This window comes from Bufo gargarizans, chromosome 3 (genome assembly GCF_014858855.1).
Source record: "Bufo gargarizans isolate SCDJY-AF-19 chromosome 3, ASM1485885v1, whole genome shotgun sequence".
Classification (NCBI taxonomy): Eukaryota; Metazoa; Chordata; class Amphibia; order Anura; family Bufonidae; genus Bufo; species Bufo gargarizans.
Genome location: NC_058082.1, coordinates 247,589,304 through 247,615,630, shown reverse-complemented (window position 1 = coordinate 247,615,630; position 26,327 = coordinate 247,589,304). Strand labels below are relative to the sequence as shown.

The following is a 26,327-nucleotide window of genomic DNA, read 5'->3' as shown; positions in this document are numbered from 1 at the left end:
CACTAACAAAACATGCTTGTCCACTGCAGCCAAGCCGTTTATGCGGTCTCACAGCTATATTGCATGGATCCAAATCTTCCAAGAATCAACCATATACAAAATAGAGGCAATTTATCAAGAACTTGTCCGTCTGCATCTATAATTTCAATGGTTATGTGTGCTATAAACATGGCGGAAGGGTATTTTATTAAAATTATTTTTATTGAAGTTTTCATATATAATCAATAAATCAGAACAGTTAATTTATTTTTCACAAACCTTTTTGGGATCATAGTCCCTTGTTCTTTTTTGTTGAATACATACGTATAAATTTGTTAGACCTTTAATTTATAAGTTATAAAACAAAACTAAAATATATATAAATATGTAACATTTGATATTAAGAAGCGGAATACACATTGTGTCCTTAGGGGTGCACCGAAATGAAAATTCTGGTCCGAAACCGAAACCGAAAATTCAGGATACCCCTTGACCGAAACCGAAACTGCCTTTTTGCCCAAATACTTTTAAAAGACCCCCCACCCCATAACAGTGCCATCCACAGACCCCCCCACCTCATAACAGTGCCATCCACAGACCCCCCCACCTCATAACAGTGCCATCCACAGACCCCCACCCACCCCATAACAGTGCCATCCACAGACCCCCCCACCTCATAACAGTGCCATCCACAGACCCCCCCACCTCATAACAGTGCCATCCACAGACCCCCACCCACCCCATAACAGTGCCATCCACAGACCCCCACCCACCCCATAACAGTGCCATCCACAGACCCCCCCCACCTCATAACAGTGCCATCCACAGACCCCCCCACCTCATAACAGTGCCATCCACAGACCCCCACCCACCCCATAACAGTGCCATCCACAGACCCCCACCCACCCCATAACAGTGCCATCCACAGACCCCCACCCACCCCATAACAGTGCCATCCACAGACCCCCACCCCATAACAGTGCCATCCACAGCCCCCATTGTACAATTAATAGATTAATAGAAAATAGCGGGGAGGAACTGGGAGGAGGAGCTGGGGGCCGGTGCGTTCACTGTTCTCCGGCCCCCAGCTCCAGTAGTTATAAAATGTTGTACAATTAATAAGAAATCTATTCATTTGGCCCCCCTCTGCAGTATTACATTCAATACAGCCACATCATACTCACAGGGCTGTCATCTTAATGCTGGCCGGCCGGGCAGAGGAGCGGCAGCGTCACAACTGACGTCATGTGCCCGGCCTACTTTCTGAATGAAGGAGGCGGTGCAGGCATGTGACGTCAGTCGTGATGCTGCCGCTCGTCTGCCCGGCCGGCCAGCACAGCCCTGTGAGTAGGATGTGGCTATATTGAATGTAATACTGCAGAGGGGGGCCAAATTAATAGAATGCTTATTAATTGTACAACATTTTATAACTACTGGAGCTGGGGGCCGGAGAACAGTGAACGCACCGGCCCCCAGCTCCTCCCCGCTATTTCCGGCCGATATGTAAAAATATCGGCAGAAACAGATTAGGTGCATTCTCGGCCGATATTTTCGGCCGCCGAAATTTCGGTGCACCCCTACTTTTTATATTTTCTTACATAGTAATAGAAGACAATACTTTGTTTTTATCTGATAGGTATCAAATTGAACTAAAAGAAGAATACTTTAAGAAAACCCAAAAAGCCAATGAAGATGAGAGGAGAAATAGAGGTTGGCAAAATAAAATGCATGTTTTCAATTGTTTCACCATATTAATTCGAACATCAGAATTTTTTAACAAATTATTCAAATTACTAATCCCCTGCTGCTCTTGTACCAAGGCTTCCCTGGTCCCCTCTAGTCTCTGTTAACCGGGCTTCAGAAATGATGTTGGTGGCCACAATGGTGACCTCATTGATGTTGACATGTCACCCCCACAGCCAGTAATAAGTTGCATTAGTCATGTGTTGTCAAGTTCTTCAGCTACAAATCTGTGACAGATTTGAAAAGTTAGATCACCTCAGGAGGATGCTTGGGTGCTTACTGTATACTGTGTAACAGGAGCTTAGTTTATACTGTCTTATTATTGACTTTGTATAACAGTATGCAGTGAGATCAGGAGCTCCCTCTAGTGGTGGTTGCAGTTAGCCAGCATGCTTAGCTTATCTATGTTTATGCAAGGTATTTGGAGCACTGCTGGAGCTCTGACCACTCCAAAGCTGTATAAAGAAACGACTCCGAAAATAATTTTGAATACACTGTATTTAGAGTAAAAAAGTGGTTTTCAGAGTCACTTACAATATGGTCCATCGGATTTTCTTGTAGCGTCCCACAACTTGACAGTAAATTTAGCAGTGCATGCAGCACTATTTTTGCTGTGAAACATGACCTAATTTGCAGAGAGATCCTATGACAGAGACGTGAGCCTAGTCTTAACACCATTTTACTTTGTGTTGTATTTGTAGAGGAAGCTGCACGGTTACGTGAAGATACGATTGTTATCAACATGAAGAAACAGGAACTGGAACAAGCTGTATCTCGCACATCGCAGCTTCAGGTGAAAATACATGTTTATGGTCCCATAACGAAGTTTAAATTCAGGCAATCTGAGGCATCAGTTGTGATGGAGCAGATTATACAGGTGGATTCTAAAAGTTAGGACAATCTGTCAGGTCTCCTATATTAACCAGAGAGCAGCATAATATGTGATAGAAAGAGGGATTACACCTAAATGTTGCAAGAAAAAAATCAAGTGAACCATTTGGAATTACCTGGATTACTAATATAATCTAGTCTGATTGTTATCAAAGTCAGTTATAGACAAACACAAAATAAACAATTCACAGGCAATTATCGGGAACAAACCGTTCATTCCTGATCATTGCCTGGGCAGAGGTGAGATACGAGCAGTCGCTACTGTGATCGATTGTTTCCATTCAGATTCATTGTTTGAATGACGACATTCCTTTAAAAGCTCATCCTCAATAATTGTCCCGCTGATCGGCTTATGTAAAAGGACCACAGAGGATCCGTGCTCCATGCCGTTTGTCAGCGCTTAGGCCAATAAATGGCTACGGATGGTCACACTGGGGACCAGAAGGAGCAGGGGTTGGAGCTTCAGCACGGAGACAGAGCGCTGGTGAATAAATAAGTGGCTTTTCTTTCATTTTCAGGACCGATTGGTTTTGGGGTTGCACAATTCCTTTAATAACACATGTAAACGGTTGCACCATTCATGTCTTTTATTGAGCACATTGAGTAAACATACAATTACAGCGGGGGAAAGTAAGTAAACCTGTGTGATGATGGCCAGTACATGGAGGCACCAGGCTGCAGTAATTGCATGCTGATTTCAGCAAATTGTACTGTACTGTATTGTAGTCTTCTACATGTACTTGCAAATATAATGACATCAATTATAGGTGTAACCCAGAAATTAGTGGTAATCCAGCCCTAATGCACCATGTATGGGCACTCTTAATGGCATCTCCAAGATGTTTCAATTAAGGAGAAGAGTTTGGAGTTGTAAGGTTACATGTGCTTTGCCCATTAAATAAAGGCACACGAAAGCCTGGTTACTGACAAATCTGTTGCTCTCAAGAAAGATTGGCTAATGTGAACCGTGTCTCAATGCAAACAACTATCATTTGACCGCAGAAGATGCGTTATAAGGGTGCTCTCCTCCACCCCAAGTAGATAGGACAAGTAGTCTTATAGTCTTAATCTTAAAATCTTAGTGACAGCAGTAGTGGTCTCCTTGTTGGATGCTACATCTCTCACTCGGAGCTGAGGTTAGGGACGATGAAGCAGCTCAGTGCAGAGGGCACTTCACAGTGAAGCTGTGCCTCTATGGCACTCACTGGAGCAAAACGTATCACACCACTTCTGATAATATAAGTTCTGCTTAAAGGGGTTCTCCTGGCTGTTTATATTGATGACCTAAACACTTCTATAGGAGCGATCCGTCCTATTGAAATGAATGGGACTGCTTGGGTGTAAATACACCTGCTCACCGCTGCGGATGCGACGGCGAGCAGGTAAACAATGAAGAGGAGGCAGCGCTGGCACGGCGCACGCCTTTTCTTCAAACAGCTGATCAGCGGGGGTGCCGGTTGTCGGACCCCCGCCAATCTGATGTTGAAGACCTATCCTGAGGATAGGTCATCAATAAAAATAACTTGGACAACCCCTTTAAGATAACAACATAGTTTATAAGGCTGAAAAAAGGCAAAAGAAAACTGTGAGGTAGAAGCCAATTTTCCCCACTTTGGAGTCGGGAAGGAATTTTGTTCCCCTAATCAGGCAATCAGAATAACTCCCTGGATCAACGACCCCTCTCTAGTAGCTATAGCCTGTAATATTATTACACTCCAGAAATACATCCAGGCCCCTCTTGAATTCCTTTATTGTACTCACCATCACCACCTCCTCAGGCAGAGAGTTCCATAGTCTCACTGCTCTTACCGTAAAGAATCCTCTTCTATGTTTGTGTACAAACCTTCTTTCCTCCAGACGCAGAGGATGTCCCCTCGTCACAGTCACAGTCCTGGGGATAAATAGATATATTTGTACTGTTGCCCCCAGCTTCTACCTAGTTCTGTCAGCAATTTAGCATAGTCAAAATAGCTCATAGGCCCCTGGGGATGAACAACCCCATTAAAGGGAGTTTTTCGGGCAGACCTCTCCCCAGGATGGCCCGACTTGCTGAGGGAATTATATTTACCTGGTTCCGTCTCCTTTGCTCCACTCCACCACTGCAGATCTCCCGGCACCATGCGACAACATCCAGTTGAGCGAGGGTCATATGGCCACTGGCTGCAGCAGTGTCATGTCCCCCATGCTTCATGTCACTGGGTAACACATTTCTGCAGGTTAGGCAATCATTGGGGGTCCGACCAGTTGCTCGACTGTTTCCATGGAATTGTATAGAGCAACACTGCTCAAGCGTGGGCCCTGCTTCGTACAACTCCTCACAACATCCGTCGGGTGAAGCAGAACGTTCCACGCATGCACTATACGCTCTGGCATGGCCCTGGCATTAGCACGGTGCAAGACAAATTGCCCCTATTTGTTGCTGGAATTTTAGCAAGGATAGAACCACAACTGGAGCAAATACTGGACTGACACAGGTCAAATTGTTAAAACACAAAATGCAATCGCACACTGCAACCAGCACTCTGCCCTGCCTTTATGCTTGATGTTGAATAAGGCATTGGTGTACATTTTGACCAAAGCGTAATAAGCCACTCACCACGTCAAGGTCGCCTTCATGAGTGGTCCCTAACACTAGTTCCTACCTTTTATGGGCCATGACAGCCACATAAAGTCCAGGGAGCACAGGTCAAATTGTCACCTTGTTTTTTTCTGTTGCTGGTGTTCACTTTACGCCTCATTATTTGGGAAATTTATGACTGCAGTATATGCAAATAATGATAAAGGACCGGCACTCACTGTTCCCCTCTTTTGAATCAATCGAAGCTTGTGTCTAAATTAAGTTTGTATTCGTTGTATATCTGACCTTTTCTATTTTATTTTCTGTTTGTTCATTTTAGGTAGAGGTGGACACCCTAAAAGCACAGTTGTCTCTTGTTACGCAGCAGAACCAAAACCTGAGGGAGAAGCTTAGGGAATTTGCAGCCTATCCCCTAATACAGCAGGAAAAGCTTGAACTTCAGGCTCAAATCGGGTTACTTAAACAGCAAATGGAGGAGCTCCAGAGAGAAAACCATATCCTCAGGGAAAGTGAGTGATGTTGTCTCCATAAATGTAATGATGTTTTCTGTCAATCGTGTGAAAGCATATGAACAAGAACCTCTCACCCAAAAATGCACTGAAATCTGCAGGCAGCATGATATAGAGCAGGGGGAGCTGAGCAGATTGATGTATAGTTTTATAGGAGATGATTCAGTTAAACTTGTAATTTATACATTTAAATCTTTCCTTTTTTTTTACGTCATTGTACACAGGGGAGGTGTTGTCAGTGATTGATAGCATTCTCTGTGTAAGTGTGTATACATAGATAGCGGTCAGTCACTGATAGCTGTACACAGGGGAGGTGTTGTCAGTGATTGATAGCATTCTGTGTGTAAGTGTGTATACATACATAGCTGTCAGTCACTGATAGCTGTACACAGGGGAGGTGTTATCAGTGATTGATAGCATTCTCTGTGTAAGTGTGTATACATACATAGCTGTCAGTCACTGATAGCTGTACATAGGGGAGGTGTTATCAGTGATTGATAGCATTCTCTGTGTAAGTGTGTATACATACATAGCTGTCAGTCACTGATAATTGTACACAGGGGAGGAGTTATCAGTGATTGATAGCATTCTCTGTGTAAGTGTGTATACATACATAGCTGTCAGTCACTGATAGCTGTACACAGGGGAGGTGTTATCAGTGATTGATAGCATTCTCTGTGCAAGTGTGTATACATACATAGCTGTCAGTCACTGATAGTTGTACACGTGGGAGGAGTTACCAGTGATTGATAGCATTCTCTGTGTAAGTGTGTGTACAGAGATAGCTGTCAGTCTCTGATAGCTGTACACAGGGGAGGTGTTGTCAGTGATAGCATTCTCTGTGTAAGTGTGTATACATACATAGCTGTCAGTCTCTGATAGTTGTACACAGGGGAGGTGTTACCTGTGATTGATAGCATTCTCTGTGTAAGTGTGTATACATACATAGCTGTCAGTCTCTGATGACACCTCCCACTGTGTACAGCTATCAGAGACTGACAGCTATGTATGTATACACACTTACACAGAGAATGCTATCAATCACTGACAACACCTCCCCTGTGTACAGCTATCAGAGACTGACAGCTATCTCTGTACACACACTTACACAGAGAATGCTATCAATCACTGGTAACACCTCCCCTGTGTACAATTATCAGTGACTGACCGCTATGTATACACACTTACACAGAGAATGCTATCAATCACTGGTAACTCCTCCCACATGTACAACTATCAGTGACTGACAGCTATCTCTGTATGCACACTTACACAGAGAATGCTATCAATCACTGGTAACACCTCCCACTGTGTACAGCTATCAGTGACTGACAGCTATGTATGTATACACACTTACACAGAGAATACTATCAATCACTGGTAACACCTCCCACTGTGTACAGCTATCAGTGACTGACAGCTATGTATGTATACACACTTACACAGAGAATGCTATCAATCACTGATAACTCCTCCCCTGTGTACAGCTATCAGTGACTGACAGCTATCTATGTATACACACTTACACAGAGAATGCCATCAATCACTGATAACTCCTCCCCTGTGTACAGCTATCAGTGACTGACCGCTATCTCTGTATGCACACTTACACAGAGAATGCTATCAATCACTGGTAACTCCTCCCACATGTACAACTATCAGTGACTGATGACTATCTATGTATACACACTTACACAGAGAATGCTATCAATCACTGATAACACATCCCCTGTGTACAGCTATCAGTGACTGACGACTATCTATGTATACACACTTACACAGAGAATACTATCAATCACTGGTAACACCTCCCACTGTGTACAGCTATCAGTGACTGACAGCTATGTATGTATACACACTTACACAGAGAATGCTATCAATCACTGGTAACACCTCCCCTGTGTACAGCTATCAGTGACTGACAGCTATCTATGTATACACACTTACACAGAGAATGCTATCAATCACTGGTAACACCTCCCCTGTGTACAGCTATCAGTGACTGACAGCTATGTATGTATACACACTTAAACAGAGAATGCGATCAATCACTGATAACACTTCCCACTGTGTACAGCTATCAGTGATTGATAGCATTCTCTGTGTAAGTGTGAATATAGAGATAGCTGTCAGTCACTGATAGTTGTACACAGGGGAGGTGTTACCAGTGATTGATGGCATTCTCTGTGTAAGTGTGTGTACAGAGATAGCTGTCAGTCACTAATAGTTGTACACGTGGGAGGAGTTTTATCAATGATTAACCCCTTTCCGACCAGCACCATAATAGTACGGCGCAACAAACACCTGGCCCCCGGGCATAATTGATCGGGAACCGGGGTGCGATGGCTGCTCTGCCGAGCAGGAAGCCATGTTAGCTAAGGGCTGGGGGAGGTATTTCCGCTCCCCCCTGCAGCCCCGATCGCTGCTATTGGCTGGATTCCATACACATGAGCATCGCCGCTCCAGCTGCAATACGGAGCTGCAGGGGGTGTCATCTGTCAAGTCAGCACCTGTCCCCTTCTAGGTCAGGCAGGGGACACCAGTGTTTTTGGTCCCCTGCCAGCACTGCTATTGGCTGGAACAACACTCCAGCCAATGGCAGCGCTATAGCTGCACAGGAAGAGGCAGAACTTCCCTGCATGCAGCCATTCTAGCTGACGACTGCATGCAGAGAGGTTCTGTGCTGCTTGTGGCTTGCTGGGACTTGTAGTGCACACCACTACGCTTTTAACCCCTTTCCTGCTGAAAAGAGGAAGAAAGAAGAACATCTGGAATAGCTGCACAGATTATATATATATTTTTTTCATTTGCAGCTGTTCCAGATCCCTAAACCACCCCCCGTCCCCCTCGTCATTTTTTTACGGACGCCATTTGGTCCGTGCACCACTTTTGGTGTTTTTTTTTTTGTTTTTTTTTTTTTTGCCATTTTTCAGCTCCGTGCCGCTTTTTCTGCGTGCGAGCTATGACCACCAAGTGTTGTCCAGGATTATTCTTTGCGATAAAATTTTTTTTTTTTTTTCACATCTGTGCTGATTTTATTCTTTTGCCAATTTTTCTATATTTTTTTTTTTTGTTACAAAAGAAGAACTTCTAGTTAGGGCTTTTATATAAAGTTACATTTTAAGCCAGTGTTCACTGTAGTGAATTTTTATACTACAGTTTTTGCACACACGCATGCATGCACGATCTGTGTGCGTGTGTGCTGCAGAGCACTGTTCAGTAGTGTGCTCAGTAGAATCTGCACATTTTTTTTATTTAAATTTTTTTAAATTTACCGTAGTTATATATTTCTGTTCGTGTCAGTTTAGGTTTTTGCACGAACGCACCATCTGCGTGCATGCATTTTGCAGAGCACTGTAGTGAACTTTTATACTACAGTTTTTGCGCACACACACGATCTCTGTGTATGTGCTGCACCGCACTAATCAGTAGTGTGCTCAATAGCATCTGCACATTTTTGATTTTTTTTTTTTTTTCATTTTTGGGGTGTGAAAAAAGAACTGCAGTTAGTTAGTTATACAGAAACTCAAAAATGTTTAATATCGTGCAAAAGTCCATTTATTTCAGTAATGCAAATTTAAATAAATTGCACTAATGCAGCTTAAAATTAGAATTTTGTGAAAAGGTTCAATATTCTAGGCTCAAAGTGTCACACTCTAGTCAGCTAACTAATCCATACCCCCTGAGCAAAGGGGCCCTGAGATTGTGACTTTGGGGTTTCATAAGCTGTAAGCCATATTCATCCAGATTATAACAAATAAAGGCTTAAAATATCTCACTCTGCATGTAATGAGTCTATCTCATATATTAGTGTCCTTTTAAGTTGCATTACTGGAATAAATGAACTTTGCACAATATTCAAATTTTTCGAGTTTCAGCTGTATGTATACATTTCAGTTAGTGTCAGTTTAGGTTTTTGCAACCACTGAGCACCGATCAGTAGTGTCCGTTACTGATCGCGTCTGCTCAGTTTGCACTGCAAGTTTTATTTATTTTTTGCAGAAAATACTTTTTTTGTGTGCACAAAATACTTTTTATTTTATTTTTACAACTTTTCTTCTAAATTTAATTTCAAATTTATTACAAGTCCCCTCACGTGTGAAAACACTACATACACACCCCTCACACTAAATAAAGGTTTCCACATTTCACACGTCACACCCCAATAAAATAAAAATGGCCCGTCAATCCCAAAGAGTGTACTCAGCTGAAGAGGCATACGCCATGCTTGCCTTCGATACTGAGACTGCCAGTGAGGGAGAAGAGGATGCCACTTTCCTCTAATCCTCTACACCCTCATCATCATCATCATCATCATCCGCTGATGAGAGACCCTCTAGAAGGCGCCCCAGGGTAGCAGTGGAGACAGCCCCCCAGAGTGACCCCATATGGACCCCAGTTACAGCAGCAGAAATGAAAATCTTTGTTAAAAAACTGAAATTAGACAGTATTGGAGTGTGGATGTCTTGTACCAATCTCCAATATTCAGTAATTCCATGGTCCGGAATAGATTCGAGTCGATTCTGAAGTTACAATGATAATGCACAGTGTCCGCCCCAAAATGACTCAACATTTGATCGGCTTTTTAAAATTGGGCCCATCCTTGACCACTTCAGCACCAAGTTTCCTGAAGTGTACACCCCAGAACAAAAAATCTGTATAGATGAGTCTCTGGTACATTTCAAGGGGAGGGTAAGACTCCGCCAGTACCTGCCCAGCAAGCGAGCAAGGTATGGCATAAAAATGTATAAACTCTGTGAGAGTAACTCCGGGTACACCTATAGGTTTTGGGTTTATGAAGGGAGGGAGATTGAACCCCCAGAATGCCCCCCATCCTAGGAGTTACTGGCAAGATTGTGTGGGACTTACTGCACCCACTGCTGGATAAGGGTTACCACCTCTATGTGGTTAACTATTATACCAGCGTACCTCTATTCATGTCCCTAACTGCCAGAGGTACTGTGGCTTGCTGCACGGTATGCAAAAATCTGAGAGTCCTTCCTAGATCCCTGGTAGGGCAACCACTGAGAAAGGGTGAAGGTAGAGCTCTCCGCAATAAGAACATTCTGGTGGTTAAGTACAAGGACAAGAGGGACGTCCTTGTACTGACCACCAGCTACCCTACCCCTATACGTGGTACCACTACCACTGTCCCCAAACCAGACTGCATTCTGGACTACAACAGGCACATGGGAGGGGTGGGTCTTTCAGATCAAGTTCTGAAGCCCTACAGTGCCACACGAAAAACAAAAGTGTGGTACAAAAAGCTGGCCGTGCACATTGTACAGACGGCAATGTACAATGCGTACGTGCTATATAAGTCTAGCGGACAAACGGGAAAATTTCTTCACTTTCAAGAAGTAGTGATCAAGGCCCTAATTCTTCCAAACCAAGCACAAGAGGGCCTCAGTACTTCTGTAAGTCACAGTGGCTGTGTTGTACCAGGACATTTCCCAGCTGAAAAAGATGCAAAGTGTGTTCAAAAAGTGTTTTTAGGAAGGACACCATTTACCACTGCGAAACCTGCCCTGAAAAACCTGGCCTGTGCATGAAGGAGTGTTCTAAAATATACCACACATCCATGGAGTATTAATTTAATTTCATCCTTTATGCTCCCTGTAATATTACCACTTTATATCTCTGATTTAGTCCGCCCCGCTTGCATATCCTCTTTCCAACAACCACTACATATTTTTTTTCTGTGAGACAAACGTTAGGTCAAAAGTGCCCTTTCCACCCCTCAAAATGTTCATACAGGGGTGCTCTTTCCAAAATGGGGTCACTTCTTGGGATTTTTAATTTCTGGGGAGTTTAGGAAATTTATTTAATGCGACATGGCACCTAAAATCCAGGTCAGTTTATTCAGGCCTGCAAAAAACACATTTTGCACTTTGCCTCTTGAGTTAGTCTGTGCGCCCATACAGCAGGCTACAAGCACATATTGGGTGTTTGCAAAAAGGGAAGACATTTTTGTGAAAAAGAAAAATTGGGGTTTGCTAGCAATTTTTCATTTTCACAAATATCTGCTTTGAATTTTTTTTACAAGTGTTTCTGTCTTCCGTGAGACACCTGTTTGCTAAAAAAGTACCCTTTCTACCACTTAAAATGTTCGTACGGGGGTGCTCTTTCCGAAATGGGGTCACTTGTTGAATTTTTCTGGGGACCTCAGGAATTTATTTAATGCGACATGTCTGCCAATTCAGGCCTGTCGGCAAAATCCATATATTCAGTTTCCTGAATGTAGAAAAAAAATGGGGAACACACCCTGGGGTGTATTTTCTCCTTTAACCCCTTGTGAAAAACAAATTGGGGTCTGCTAGTAATTATTTTTTTTTAACAAATGTGTGCTTTGAAATGCTTTCACAAGTGTTTCTGTTTTCTGCGAGACACCTGTTTGCTGAAAAGTACCCTTTCTACCACTTAAAATGTTTGTACGGGGGTGCTCTTTCCGAAATGGGGTCACTTGTTGAGGTTTTTAATTTCTGGGGACATCAGGATTTTATTTAATGCGACATGGCAAAATCAATATTTAGCTTTTTGACTCTAGAGCCCTGCCATGCGCCCATACATAATTTTTTGAGCACATATGGGGTGTTGGCGTTTTCGAGGGGAAATGGGGAACAAAATGTGGGGTGCATTTTGTCCTGTTACCCCTTGTAAAAGTGAAAAATCGGGATGTAAATCAACTTTTTGTGGAAATTTTTTTAATTTTTCATTTTTTACAGCCAAGCGTTTCCTAATTCTGTAAAACGCCTAATGGGTCAAAGTTCTCACTACGCATCTTAAAAATATTCTTTGAGGGATGTAGTTTCCAGAATGCGGTCACTTTTTGGGGGTTTCCACTATAGGGGTACCTCAGGGTATCTTCATATGCGACATAGCTACCAAAAGCTAATCCTGCAAAATCTGTCCTCCAAAAGTCCTATGGCGCTACTTTCTTTTTGAACCCTGCCATGTACCTATACATCAATTTTTGGAGCACATATGGGGTGTTTGCGGGGGAAATTAGGAACAAAATGTGGGGTGCATTTTGTCCTGTTACCCCTTGCGAAAGTGAAAAAATTTTCATTTTCACAGCCAAGCGTTTCCTATTTCTGTGAAACACCTGATGGGTCAAAGTACTCACTACACACCTTGAAATATTCCTTGAGGGGTGTAGTTTGGGAATGGGGTCACCTTTTGGGGGTTTCCACTGTAGGGGTACCACAGGGTGTTTTCACATGCGACATAGCTCCCAATTACCATTCCAGCTAAATCCGCTCTCCAAAAGCCATATGGTGCTCCTTCCACTCTGAAGCATGCTGTGTGCTCAGTTTTTGAGCACACATGGGGTGTTTTTGTAAACTCCTGATTCAGGGTGATAGATTTAGAGTTTTGTTTGGCTGTTAACCCTTGATGTGTTGCAGAAAAAATAGATAAAAATTTAAAATCTGCTAAAAAAAGTGAAATTTTTAAATTTCTTTCCCATTTTCATTTAATTCTCGTGGGGCAGCTAAAGGGTAAACAAAGTTTGTAAAATCAGTTTTGAATAGGTTGAGGGGTGTATATTTCTAAAATGGGGTCATTTTTGGGTGGTTTCTATTATGTAAGCCTGACAAAGTGACTTCAGACTTGAACTGGTCTTTTAAAAAGTGGGTTTTGGAAACTTTCTGAAGAATTTCAAGATTTGCTTCTAAATTTCTAAGCCTTCTAATGTCCCCCCCCAAAAAAAATGGCATTTACAAAATGATCCAAACATGAAGTAGACATATTGGGAATGTAAAGTAATAACTATTTTTGGAGTTATTACTATCTATTATAAAAGTAGAGAAATTAAAATTTGCTAATTTTTCTCATTTTGACTCAGTTTTACCACTGTCATGAAGTACAATATGTGACGAGAAAACATTCTCAGAATGGCCTGAATAAGTAAAAGCGTTTTAAAGTTATTACCACATAAAGTGACACTGGTCAGATTTGCAAAAAATGGCCTGGTCCTTAAGTTGAAAACTGGCCCAGGGTTGAAAGGGTTAATTGCATTTTGTGTGTGTGTGTGTGTGTGTATACATATTTAGCTGTCAGTCATTGATAGCTGTACACAGGGGAGGTGTCATCACTAATGTCATTCTCTGTGTAAGTGTGTATACAGAGATGGTTACGACCCACCACAACTAGCTACTGAATTGCATATATTCACAGGAGAACGAGACAAGGCTGTCTTTTTACAACCACCCTGAAATCCATCAGTGGTGGTCGTGCTTCCATAATATATGGAAAAGTGCTGGCCTGTTTGATGGCCAACCCTGTAGGAGTGCACATAGGCTGCTGCTTTTGGGGTCGTAACCATGGAAACAAGTAGTGTATAATGTTATGGAAAAACGAATCCAACCAGCAAAGGAAGCAATATGGACAATAACAATACATTAGAAAGTGGCTAGTATTGACTTCCTCTATATAATAAATTCTGTTTGCTGAAGGGAGACAACCCTTTAATAAACCTGGACAACCCCTTTAAACTGTGAAATGTGAATTGTGGTTTGCTTGTCGACCCTAGCACATGTTGAATAAAGCAAAGAATATGGTCTTGTCTCTGCTTTCTTTGGCTAATGGCGCAATGTTTTCTTGTACCACCTGAGTACTGGGCACATGTAAGTGTACCAGTTAATGTTACTTTGTTCTTAACCAGCATCCCTTCCACTTCCTGATATTTGCCGTCCAGCCTTCAGGTTCATATGCTTTACAGACATATTGGCTCATTTGTAATTCTTCTTCTTATAATTTTACAGAAACCTCTACCGAGTTACTTACTCTTCAAGAACAAGTCCATCACTTGGAGTCTGCCCGAAAGTTTGAGCAAAATGAGTTCAAAATACAAAGGGAAATCCTTGAGAAACAGCTAGAATTAGAGGTGAGCTTTTGGAATTTTGTATTCTCATTTATACATCAATGCGGCTGCTAATAACAACAAGTCAGATGATACTGTGTACATACGTTTTCTTGTAACTTTCTTAAAGGGGTTGTTTAACCATTTAATTTTTAACTGCTGAGAACAGTTTAAAATGATAAGTGATGCTCCCCTTACCAATCCCCGCTACTCCTGTCCTAAAGGTTCCAGTTTTCCTGCTCCTTCTCGAAAGTGATTGGCTGCAGCATTCAGAATGGGGCTTCAGTGTCAGATACTCCAAAATAATCTACAGTAGTGGACGGCATTTCAGCAGACTGCAGTTGTACTTCAGGCTAGGGGTCCACAGTGACATGGTGTCACCTACGAATCGGTGTCTCTGACTTCAGTGTTTCCATGTGCATAAAGAAATTCAACTCTGTGACCTACACCAAAATTCCATCATGGTTAGACTCTTTTTACCAATAGAGAAGTGGTCTTCTCACGGTAATCCCACAATTGACTTGTATGACCGCAACACGGTGGAGCCCTAGCCTGAAGTTGTTAACGGGAGATGGTCAGCTGGATTCTCTTACAGGAGCAGGCTGGGTCCTTGGCTGTCAGTGACAGCTGGGAACCCTGAGAAGAAGACAGAAGTGGTTTATTCCCACTTCTGCCTTCTCCTGTGCTTGGTGCATAGCACTCAACGAGCTATATGCAGTAAATATAGAGCAAGCAGCTATGACGCATCCTCTATTGGACCTGGCGATCACGTGATCGCCGGGTGTCCCGAGCTGCAGTGTCTTAGCAGACACTGATCAGCTTTTCCTGCGACGGTGTGCCTTTTATTGACCTGTGGGACATTATGTGGCAAAAATATATATTTTTTAAATATAATAAAATACGAATAAAACAAAAAAAAAATTAAAATGCCTATGTCAAATAAAGCTTTTACCACTATCTGACCCCGTTCACACAAAACTATAAATATTATATATTCACTGCCTGAATAGGACGGTAAAAATAAAATAAAATAAATACCTTCTGTTTTTTTTACTGTCCTATTCAGGCAGTGAATAGAATTAAATTTTTATGATGGAAAACTCTGTTACCCCGTCATATAAATATTATATATAAGCAACTGACACAAAGTAGGGAACCCATTTACGGTAATTTCTTTTGGAGTCGGTTTGCATATTTAAAGAATACAAAATTATAAAAGTAACTTTAAAAAAAATTAAGCCCTGTGTGTCTTGTAAAAATGTTGAAATGTTGCAGATTATTTTGGTTAGTCGAACAAATAAAATTACAACTGTTAAACCACCATGTCTGCTAAATCAGGGGGTGCAGATTTATCTGAGGGAATCTCATCCTGCACATAAGACCCCAGTTATTATAAATACCACCTGGCAGGTGGGGTGGGCCCTGGTACAGATTTAGCACTGGGGCCAATCTATTGTAGTTAGAGATGAAAGCTAATTGTGTAGATCTGGTCATATGAGTGGGAGCCTGGCCGCTGCATCTGATGGGATGTACCGTTGGGTTTCTAGATTGAACGTGGTATGGAAATGAAAATGCAGCTGTTAAGTCGTGAAGAATCTTCAAAAAGATTAAGTGCCCAAGTTGAGCAACTGGAGTTTCAGCTGAGACAAACCCAACAAGGTTTGATTTGTTTTGTCTTTTTTATCTTTTTTTATTTATTTTTTTATATCTTATTATATATCTTGTTGTATGTATTTCACTTTAGAGACTGGAAAAAATTCCATTTATGTGGCAAAGCAGAAAGGTTCCCTCGACTTTTACAAAAAAAAAAATGTCCCTCAAGAAACCACATCAAAGAATGGGATGTCAGCTCTTGACATGGGTTTAAATCTGTGCCGAAAAAAAATCCACAGCTATATGAATGGGGAAACTACGGCACGTAGATTTCACACAAATGATGGTGCTGAATACACATGGCAGTACCGCTGTGTGAACATACTGTTGCATGTTCAAAGCTGAAGACAAGAAGCCACTTCTTGTGCACCTCTTCTTACTGGCTGGCCTGGCGAGAAGAAGGACTCACTTCCGCCTAAAATACACAAATGTAATACTCACAAGTCGATGTGAGAAGACTGCACTCTGTATATAATAACATACATGCAGGTGCTATGAGCCAAAATATATCAAAAATAAAATAAATCTTTATTAAATACACTGAAAAAGATTTCACTTAAAGGGGTTAAGAAATGAGTAGTACAGAAGTCTCAGGAAGACACAAACTGCCGGTCATGTGAATTGTATGGTCACTAAGTACATAGGAGCAGACTGGCCATAGACCCTACAGGGAAATTTCCTGGTAGGTTGATGCTCAGGGGGCTTCCGAAGCCCTCCGCCACTGGCTGGGTACATAATACTCTGAAGTGCTCAGCGTTAATGGCTGGCGGCCACAGATGACCTCTCAAATTTAGTTGTATTGCTGTCCTCAGGATAGTGATACAGTTGAATACTATAGTGGGGAATGGCAGCCCATGACTCTGCTGTTCACCCTCATACACCACAGAGCACTATATGGGGCAGTGTACAAATGGCGCAGGGGTACAGACTGGAAGAGGCCTGCTGTGTCCTGTATCAGAGACAGCAACTTGGACATTATATATTTTCTTCTTTCCTTGGGCACTTGGGAACCATACTTCTAAGGGACTTAATTGGAGTCAATTGGAGGAGGGGGGAGGACACAACGTGGCATCTTTTGCTGTCCACCTCAAAAGGGTAGCTTCTGGGGCAGTACTTTGTGCTGCACAGTGGTATTTGGTTCTGCTGAGGCAATATTTTGTGCTGCACGATGGTATTGCTGACCCCGTCTACTTGTATTTCCTCGCCTTCTGTCAATTTGGACCGCCTACAAGTTTGCAGTGTTTTTCCAGGCCTACTTTAAGTTCCCAGTCTGCACCTGTAAGTGTATGATGCACAATTTGACCACTGGGCACTGGACACAGGTTCTGAGAGTTAAAAAAAAAAAAAAACACAGGGGGCGCTATAGCAAATTCATACAAGCAATGTCTAGTCACAGGAGCATTTTTGAAAACATTATTCCAACTGAAAAATTATGTTTTGTCTGATTTGAGTAAATTAATATTTAATCGTGGGACTATTCTTCTAGTTGGTTTTCAGATAGTTATAAGTTTGACTGCTTGTCTACTTCAGCTCAAGACCTCTTACTGTCCTGATTTCCTGGGCAGATTCCTGCTGGATCCCATTGTAGTCTATGGGGTCTGTCAGGCATGCAGCACTATCCAGCTATAGTGGATCCAGAGATCTCCGGCAGGCTGCTCCTCTGCTGGAACAGTCTGCCGAATTGCTTGAAAACTGCTTTTTAATACAACATGCTTCTTATTTCTCCTGTTCTGCCTTTTGTATTTTTTTGCTATAATTGCTTGAGATGCTGCTATACAAGATCATCCTCTTAAAATACCAGATATCTCACGCTTTATTATTTTTTCTATTTTGCTTTCCTCTGTGTGATGCTCTTGCTTGGTCAGCCCTTGAAAATGAAGTATATTGCCACCCCAAGGCACCTCTGCTTGATCGTTTTACGCTAGGCTTCCCTGCCAGCAGGATGGTCAATCCTGATCATTATGATGAGAAACCTGTTGTGAAAAGCCAACGATTACTGGACACTCTTGTTGAAACAGGTGGCACCTCATTTCGAAGGCATCGCTACAACGATGGTACCCGAAGCAGCTCCCCCGATTCAGATCTGGAGTTTGTAGCTAGCACCAAAGCACGTATTAAAGAACTTGAAAAAGAAGCAGAGTATTTAGAAGAGGCTTATCGAAACTATCAGCATAGAGTCATCCCACAGGCTGCCTCCTTACCAAGCAGAGGTTACCTAAGTGCTATGCCAGCTGTGCCACATCACAAAGTCACTTTTTTAGAGGATAACCTCACTCCACAACAGCATGTTCTCTTAAACAGACTGAAAACAGATAAATATGAAGGCCTCCTGTCAACTGAAGTAGGTATGACCCCAGCACGGAGCAAAAAATCCTGCTCTCGTAGACTGTCTTCAACTCCTGTGTCAAAAACGGAAAAGAGTCAAGAAGAGAGAATTTCTTTGGAAGGTAATATTATTATTGTTGATTCTTACATGTGATGCTGCTTGTAGAAATCCTTAGCAAAGCTTGCACCAGATTGCCAATATAGTAATTCCTTGGTTTACAATCTTTTCACTGTATGATGGTGTTGGTATTATGGCTTACTCAAGGAGAACACACTTGACTGGGACGAACATTCAGTTGGCAATGTGTTTGTTCTTAACGCAGCTCTTCAAATAACAGTGGTGGTGTCTCAGATGTTCTCCTGCTTGGTGGATCTCTGGCTTGGCCTTACAGTACCCTTTATGGAAGCGCATGAAATGAACTTCTAGGGACATTGTACACATAACATAGCGTCAAGTGAATCATGTGGCTTGTACTTCATATCTGCCGAAATATCTTCTTTTGTAGTGCAGAGTAGATCAGAAAATAAGAAAGCTTTGTCTAGTGTCTCACATAATTGTAGTTTATTGTATTGACTACTTGTTTTATTTTTTTATTTCAGTTTTTTATATGTGTTTTATTTTTCTTAAAAGCAATGGACACATTTGCGGGCAATTTTTATTATTCTACTGCAGTCTACTCGTTTTGGCCTAAAAATGTTTTTTTCAATTAGTCTTTATTAAAATGTTTACTTGTTTTTCTACAGCTTTCACATTCGGTGTATCTGCAGACTTTGCTTCCCCTTTCTCAGTGAATCTGTCAGACAGCAGCCCTGATGGCGTGATCTGTATCCCTTATCTCTTCACTTCTGACACCTCATAAACACTGATTTAAGTAAAATTATCAAACTGATACGAATTTAGAAATAGTGAGTGTTTATGAGCTGTTAAGAAAGTACAGATAAGGGCCTGAGATTTAGCTGTTATAACAGCTCAGACTCACTGTGAAGCTGAAAAGCAACAGTCTGTAGACTCTAGGCAACATTTTAGAAATGTTTTAAGACCTATTGAAAATATGATCTTTAGCCCAAAACAAGTAGAATTCAAGGATTAAAAAGGTTCCCGTGGTGTCCATAGTATTTAAGTCTTTATTTTTGCAATAGTTTGTATAATTATTGGAAGTGGGCTTTGGAGCATGTAAACTTTCTATGGAGTTACTGCCCTACTTTACAATATTTTGTCTTTACAATAGTAATTAGTTCAAGAGCCAAAATTTGAAGTACAAGAAAAGAGACAGAACTTTGTAATATATCTTATTACAGAAAAATGCTTCTTTCTTCACTTATCAGCCACTTCTCTCCCCTTCCTCTCATCATCAGAGAGGCAGAAATGAAGACAGATTATCGACTCACAGAGAGATCAGCTGCCCATTGAATTCTATGGGGAGGGAGAGAAGGGAGCAGCTAGCCCGGTGCTGTATGCACTTCTCAGTACTGCTGTGTAATGTCCTCCATGCTGTTGTTTCTGAGGGTGCGCTAGAGAGAAGTAGAAGAGCAGGATTTCCTATTCTTTGTGTGTACTGTGTATGGGAGACATCATAGCAGCTAGTTTCCACCTACTAGCTTAGGGAAAATAACAACTAGAGTAGGAAGAGTGAACTGGTGAAAGTACAGGATAAAAGTCATATAATGTCCAGATATAGTACTATTCCCCACTTGACTGCTTAGTATGAAAATTCCCCTGAAAGGACAGGTACATTTTAAGTCATAGTATACCTATGTGAATTGGTACTATTTTTTTGTTTATTACATAAATTATATATTTCAATTAATATTTCTCTCATTTCAGATGGCACCTATATTTCGTCATCTAACCATAGCCTTAATGACAGATTTTCCCCTATTCCAAAAGCTGCACAACGTCCTACACAAAACCGTGATGTTCTAGATACGGCAGTAGAAGACAAAATTGAACAGTTGTCTAGGTATAGAATTACATATACTAATAATGTAATGTTGCAACATACTTTTAATCTTTTCACCTAGTCTGAGAACGTGTATAGGTACATAATGCGTCCTTTTTATTTCTCTACTGTTAGTAACCTATTAGTTGCCTGCAGGTCAGTTATTGAGCTTTTCATCAACTCCTAGCTAACATATGCTTTCTTTTGATATTTGAAACATTATGTTAGATATTATTTAAAGGAGTTTTCTGGAGCCTTAATATTGAAGACTTATCCTTAGGATAGGCCATCACTATCGCATCAGTGAGGGTCCAACTCCTAGCGCTTCCATTGATTTGCTGACTAAAGGGCTGTAGGGCTTATTGTTCACCCGACACAGCTCCTTACATTTAGTAGGGGCTGTCCCTGGGCTAAGCTGCAGAACCAGGCACAGCCAGTCGCAAATGTACGGAGCGGTGTCTGGTGAACAGTGAGCTCCATGGCCCTTTAGTCAGCTGAATGGGTGGGGGGGACCCTCATCTATTTGTTATTGATGGCTTATCCTAAGGTTAAGCCATCAGTATTAATTAAACCTCAGAAAACCCTAATGAAGGGAACCATGGCCCGTCCAATCCACTGACCGTTTAGAACAAGTTATCCTCTATCCACTGGATAGAGGATAATTGTTAGATTGATGGGGGTGTCACTGCTGGGACCCCACAATCATGAGAGTAGGGGTCCCATTTCCATAGTCTGAATGGAACACTGTTTGAGCATCTGCACCACCATTCGTCTCTGTAGGACTGCCGGAGATTGCCAAATACAGCACTCTGCTATTTCCAGCAGTCCCATACACTTTAATTGGAGCAGCGGTGCCCATGCTCGACTAGTGCTACATTAAAATGGTGAACTGGGGTCTCCGTTCTCGTGATAGTGGTGGTCCCAGCTGTCGGACCCCCAACAAACTAATAATTATCCAGTGCATAGGCGATAACTTGAATATATTTATTACTCTTAGGTCTCTTGCACACAAATGTTTTTTTTTTTTTTTTTTTTTTTTTTTTTTTTTTTTTTTCTTCATTTTTTGCGCTCCGGGTACTGACCGTATACGGAACCTTTCTGGATCCCCAAAAAATGGAAGGTACTCCGTATGCCTTCCGTTTCCGTTTTTTCGTTCCGTTCAAAGATAGAACATGTCCTATTAGGCTCCATTCAGACATCCGTGTGTGTTTTGCGGATCAGCAAAACACGACACCGGCAATGTGCATTCCACCTATTCTTGCCTGCAATTGCTTACTCAGAATTCCCAGTTTGAAAATGACTATAAACCAGATAGCCCTTTAATACATTAGTGTACATAAATCCAGTGAAAAGTAAAAGGTATCTGATGGGTCCTCTAGATTAGGCAATTTGGTCAGTCTAAATTTTCATTTCTATTTAGTGCTCAGAAGCCAGCCAGAGAGAGTTTGGATTTATCCCGTCATTCTAAGCCTGAAATGTTGCATCCAGAGGACCTCAATCGTTCAGACTCATCACTGCAAGGTAAGATCGCCTAATTTAGAGAGGAACCAGAGCTAGAAAGGAATTTGTAAGCAGCTGCGTGAGCTGAATTACTGCAGCGTATAAACCTAAATAAGTGACATCACAATCTGCTGAGCTAAAGCCTAACGGGACCTAGTGTGCTGTCATCTGGAGGAGGCCGCCCTGTATCTGGTCCAGGCATACAACTCTATATACAGTGTATTCAATAAAATATGTGAAGGTAGAGAAGGGCACGTTCTGTGCTCACATGCCTAAAGGACACATTACAAAGAATTATCCGTAAATTTGAAATATGTTATGTTTGTATGGCAGAAAAGCAATACCTACAGTATATAGCACTATTACAAGGTCTGTAATTCAGCTCGTTATGCAAAGAAATCTATACAACTAGTCAGATTTGTTAAGCATCTGAGAAGGCTGGTGCTTAAAGCGAACCCGTCACCATGAAAATGCAACGTAAGGTACAGGCAGCATGTTATAGAGCAGGAGGAGCTGAGCAGATTCATATATAGTTTTGCCCAGAACGAGCAAAACTATATATGAATCTGCTCAGCTCCTCCTGCTCTATAACATGCTGCCTGTACCTTACGTTGCATTTTCATGGTGACGGCGTTCAAGGAGGATGACTGACAGCTATCTCTGTATACACCGTCATAGAGGGAAGGCTGTCAGTCACTGATAGGACCGCCTCCTCCATACAGCTCTCTCTGTATACACAGTCATAGAGGGGAGGCTGTCAGTCACTGATAGGACCGCCTCCTCCATACAGCTCTCTCTGTATATACAGTCATAGAGGGAAGGCTGTCAGTCACTGATAGGACCGCCTCCATCATACAGCTATCTCTGTATACACAGTCATAGAGGGGAGGCTGTCAGTCACTGATAGGACTGCCTCCTCCATACAGCTCTCTCTGTATATACAGTCATAGAGGGAAGGCTGTCAGTCACTGATAGGACCGCCTCCATCATACAGCTATCTCTGTATACACAGTCATAGAGGGAAGGCTGTCAGTCACTGATAGGACCGCCTCCTCCATACAGCTCTCTCTGTATACACAGTCATAGAGGGAAGGCTGTCAGTCACTGATAGAACCGCCTCCTCCATACAGCTATCTCTGTATACACAGTCATAGAGGGAAGGCTGTCAGTCACTGATAGGACTGCCTTCTCCATACAGCTCTCTCTGTATACACAGTCATAGAGGGAAGGCTGTCAGTCACTGATAGAACCGCCTCCTCCATACAGCTATCTCTGTATACACAGTCATAGAGGGAAGGCTGTCAGTCACTGATAGGACTGCCTTCTCCATACAGCTCTCTCTGTATACACAGTCATAGAGGGAAGGCTGTCAGTCACTGATAGGACTGTCTCCTCCATACAGCTCTCTCTGTATACACAGTCATAGAGGGAAGGCTGTCAGTCACTGATAGGACCGTCTCCTCCATACAGCTCTCTCTGTATACACAGTCATAGAGGGAAGGCTGTCAGTCACTGATAGGACCGCCTCCTCCATACAGCTCTCTCTGTATACACAGTCATAGAGGGAAGGCTGTCAGTCACTGATAGGACTGCCTTCTCCATACAGCTCTCTCTGTATACACAGTCATAGAGGGAAGGCTGTCAGTCACTGATAGGACCGCCTCCTCCATACAGCTCTCTCTGTATACACAGTCATAGAGGGAAGGCTGTCAGTCACTGATAGGACCGCCTCCTCCATACAGCTCTCTCTGTATACACAGTCATAGACCGCCTGCTTGACTTCAAAGCCCAGAATGAGCAGGACTTTAAATGAATGAAATACAAATTATACTGAATGTTTTCCCATAAAACGATATATCAATCTGCTCTGCTCCTCTTGCTCTATACCATGCTGCCTGGTTTGGGGCCACTAAACCACCAGCATGTCATTATGCAACTAGAGTTTAGGGTCCCAAACCTATGTGTCCCCACAAAAGAAAGTAAATGAAATTCAAACGTACTCGGAGAAGAGTCCTGGACTCTTCTCCAATGGCATTGGGAATATACGCTCTGTGCTAATAAAGCCAAGGGCAGTATACCTTGCGTCAATGCACATATTCTTGATGAGAGGTGCAGAGTGAGGTGCAATGCCCTCTGCTTCCACTGCACACAGCGAACGTGCCCAATGACTTTTTTAGGTCCGTATGAGTGTTACCAGTTAAGGGTGTGTCCCTGCACAGTCTGGCACTGCGAACGCTGATTGGATAGTGTCAGACTGTGCAGGGACATACCTCCTACTGGTAACACCCAGTTGGACCTTTTTTGTCTCTACCCTTTTGGTTGTGTTTGGTTTTGCTTGGGTCCCTTTAGAGCGCCACATGAGCTGTGTAAGAGCCTGTATTCTGATTGCTTTGGTTTTCAAGGAGAGTTGAGCGCTGCCGAACAGAACAGAGGGGCCACGATGCTCAGCCGAGCTTTTCTGCCCCTTCATTTTTAGCAGGTGGGGGTTTCAGCACCCCACTAATCAAACTTAAAATTTTTAACATGTTATAGCATTGTATTTAATGACAGATGCAGTTTAAAAGGTGTGTATATGTGGGAGACAATGCAATGCAATACATTTCATTTAAGCTGGGTGTAATCCACATTCAGACAACCTCTGCTGGTGCTGCAATCTCCATATGAAGTCAATGGTCATCCACATTAAATTCATGGCGCCACAGGTTTACCACCTGTTGTGTATGGGGGTGTCCCTACTTTCCCCTTACTGCACATGTCGATGATTTGACTAAGGATTTCATCGTAACTAATATACTTTGTTCTGAGGTGACAATCAGAAAAGTTGCACACTCAGCTGGGCCAAGTGTGCATGTCTACGGGGGGTTTAGAATGAATCAGAAAAACATCCTTTTAGCTGTTGGAACAGTTTCATGTATGCTGCAGATAAAATAAGGTAGAATTACCAGTCTATGGCTAAACGGTCATCTCCATGGAGGAAGGCTTTTGGCGTTCACTAATGAGGTGCATCCTTCTACGTGAGGGCTCATGCGCACAGCCGTATTCTTCTTCGGTGTGCTGTTCACTGTTGACACGGATAGCACTCTGACCCATACAAGTTAATGGGCCGTGCACACTTCCTTTTTAATTTTTTTTTTATATATTTTTTTGGGTTGTTTTTGTTTTTTTATGGATCCATGTGCCAGATCGACAAATCTGATAACGGGTCCTATTCTGGTCTGTTTCTGAGAAAAGCTAAGAATTGCCCTTTCTATTGGGTGTGAGATAAAAAAAAATGAGACCTTACTATAATGAAAGCCATACTGTGCATGGTGCAGACATCTAATACCACAATTATAACATTTATATACAAATATCTATAAATATTTACATAATCTATTTTTTTTTTTTATCCAAATTTTCCACTATCGTTATGCATTTTTCTTTGTTTATTTTTTGGCTTCAAATTAGTTTTGTTAGAAACATGCTGAAATTCACGTTCTTCAGATCCAGATTCCTGAGGATTGGACAGTGACGTAACCGGTTTATGTGTTGTGTTACCATGGGTGACAATGTGTTGCACTACTCCCTTGAGACCAGCAGAGGTCGCCTGCTGTCAGCGCCATTTGATGTAACGCAGGACGAGTGGAACAGTTCAGCACAACCGATCATGGTTTATGTTAGCGACCACAAAGATCTCTTTTAGCGCAGAGGGAATGTTTTCATAATCTAATGTCCCAAAGGAGACTGTAAACAACAATAAGGCAACGGCATAAACCACTAATGAATCCCCGTCATCTGCATGCAATAAACTCCTCATTGTTCGAGGTCCATTCAGCTGTCCGTGTCCGAGTAAACAATCTATTACATGGCAGAATAATGTAAACCATTGTGTGCTGGCAGATAACATGATAGGCTGGACAAGGTTATGGAGAAGTCCGTCATTCAGCAGCAGGTCTGTGAATAGTGCCTTCTATTCTGTATGTAATCCACTCATAAGGTTTTGTGATGCCATAAACCAACAGTTGTAATAATTATCTGAAGAAATGTAATACGTTGTTTAATGTAATGACTAGCCCCAACAGCGTAATTATATGATCCGCACAAAATGACACCCACACACAAGGGATAGAATGTTAGGTAATCTATAGAATTAGTGAAAGGGAGTCTGTCACCTACACTTAGTATATAAGATTTATGGTAAAGTACAGTTGTGTACTACAACGCCGTTCAGACCATACCATCGCCATTTCTGATCCCCAGAAAATGATCTTTGTTAGATACGCAAATGAGACATCAAGTGCCCAGCTAGGTGTTTTCAGTCTTTTAAAGAGCCCAAGCCCATCTGTCTGTCCCAGGTCCTCCCGCTT

The 26,327-nt window shown here is 42.1% G+C and overlaps 1 protein-coding gene across 2 annotated transcripts in view; it reads left to right on the top strand.

Annotated features, from left to right (window-relative positions):
• Positions 1-26,327, top strand: part of OFD1 (OFD1 centriole and centriolar satellite protein) — a 46,987-nt gene that overhangs the window by 12,018 nt on the left and 8,642 nt on the right. The window contains exons 11-18 of one of the 2 annotated variants that reach the window (XM_044285126.1): positions 1,616-1,689; positions 2,424-2,515; positions 5,511-5,700; positions 14,466-14,587; positions 16,111-16,222; positions 18,235-18,663; positions 20,367-20,502; positions 21,902-22,002. In XM_044285126.1, coding sequence (XP_044141061.1) covers positions 1,616-1,689; positions 2,424-2,515; positions 5,511-5,700; positions 14,466-14,587; positions 16,111-16,222; positions 18,235-18,663; positions 20,367-20,502; positions 21,902-22,002 — 1,256 coding nt within the window. Of the gene's footprint in view, positions 1-1,615; positions 1,690-2,423; positions 2,516-5,510; positions 5,701-14,465; positions 14,588-16,110; positions 16,223-18,081; positions 18,664-20,366; positions 20,503-21,901; positions 22,003-26,327 lie in introns of both variants that reach the window. The other variant, XM_044285124.1, reaches the window with a different exon arrangement.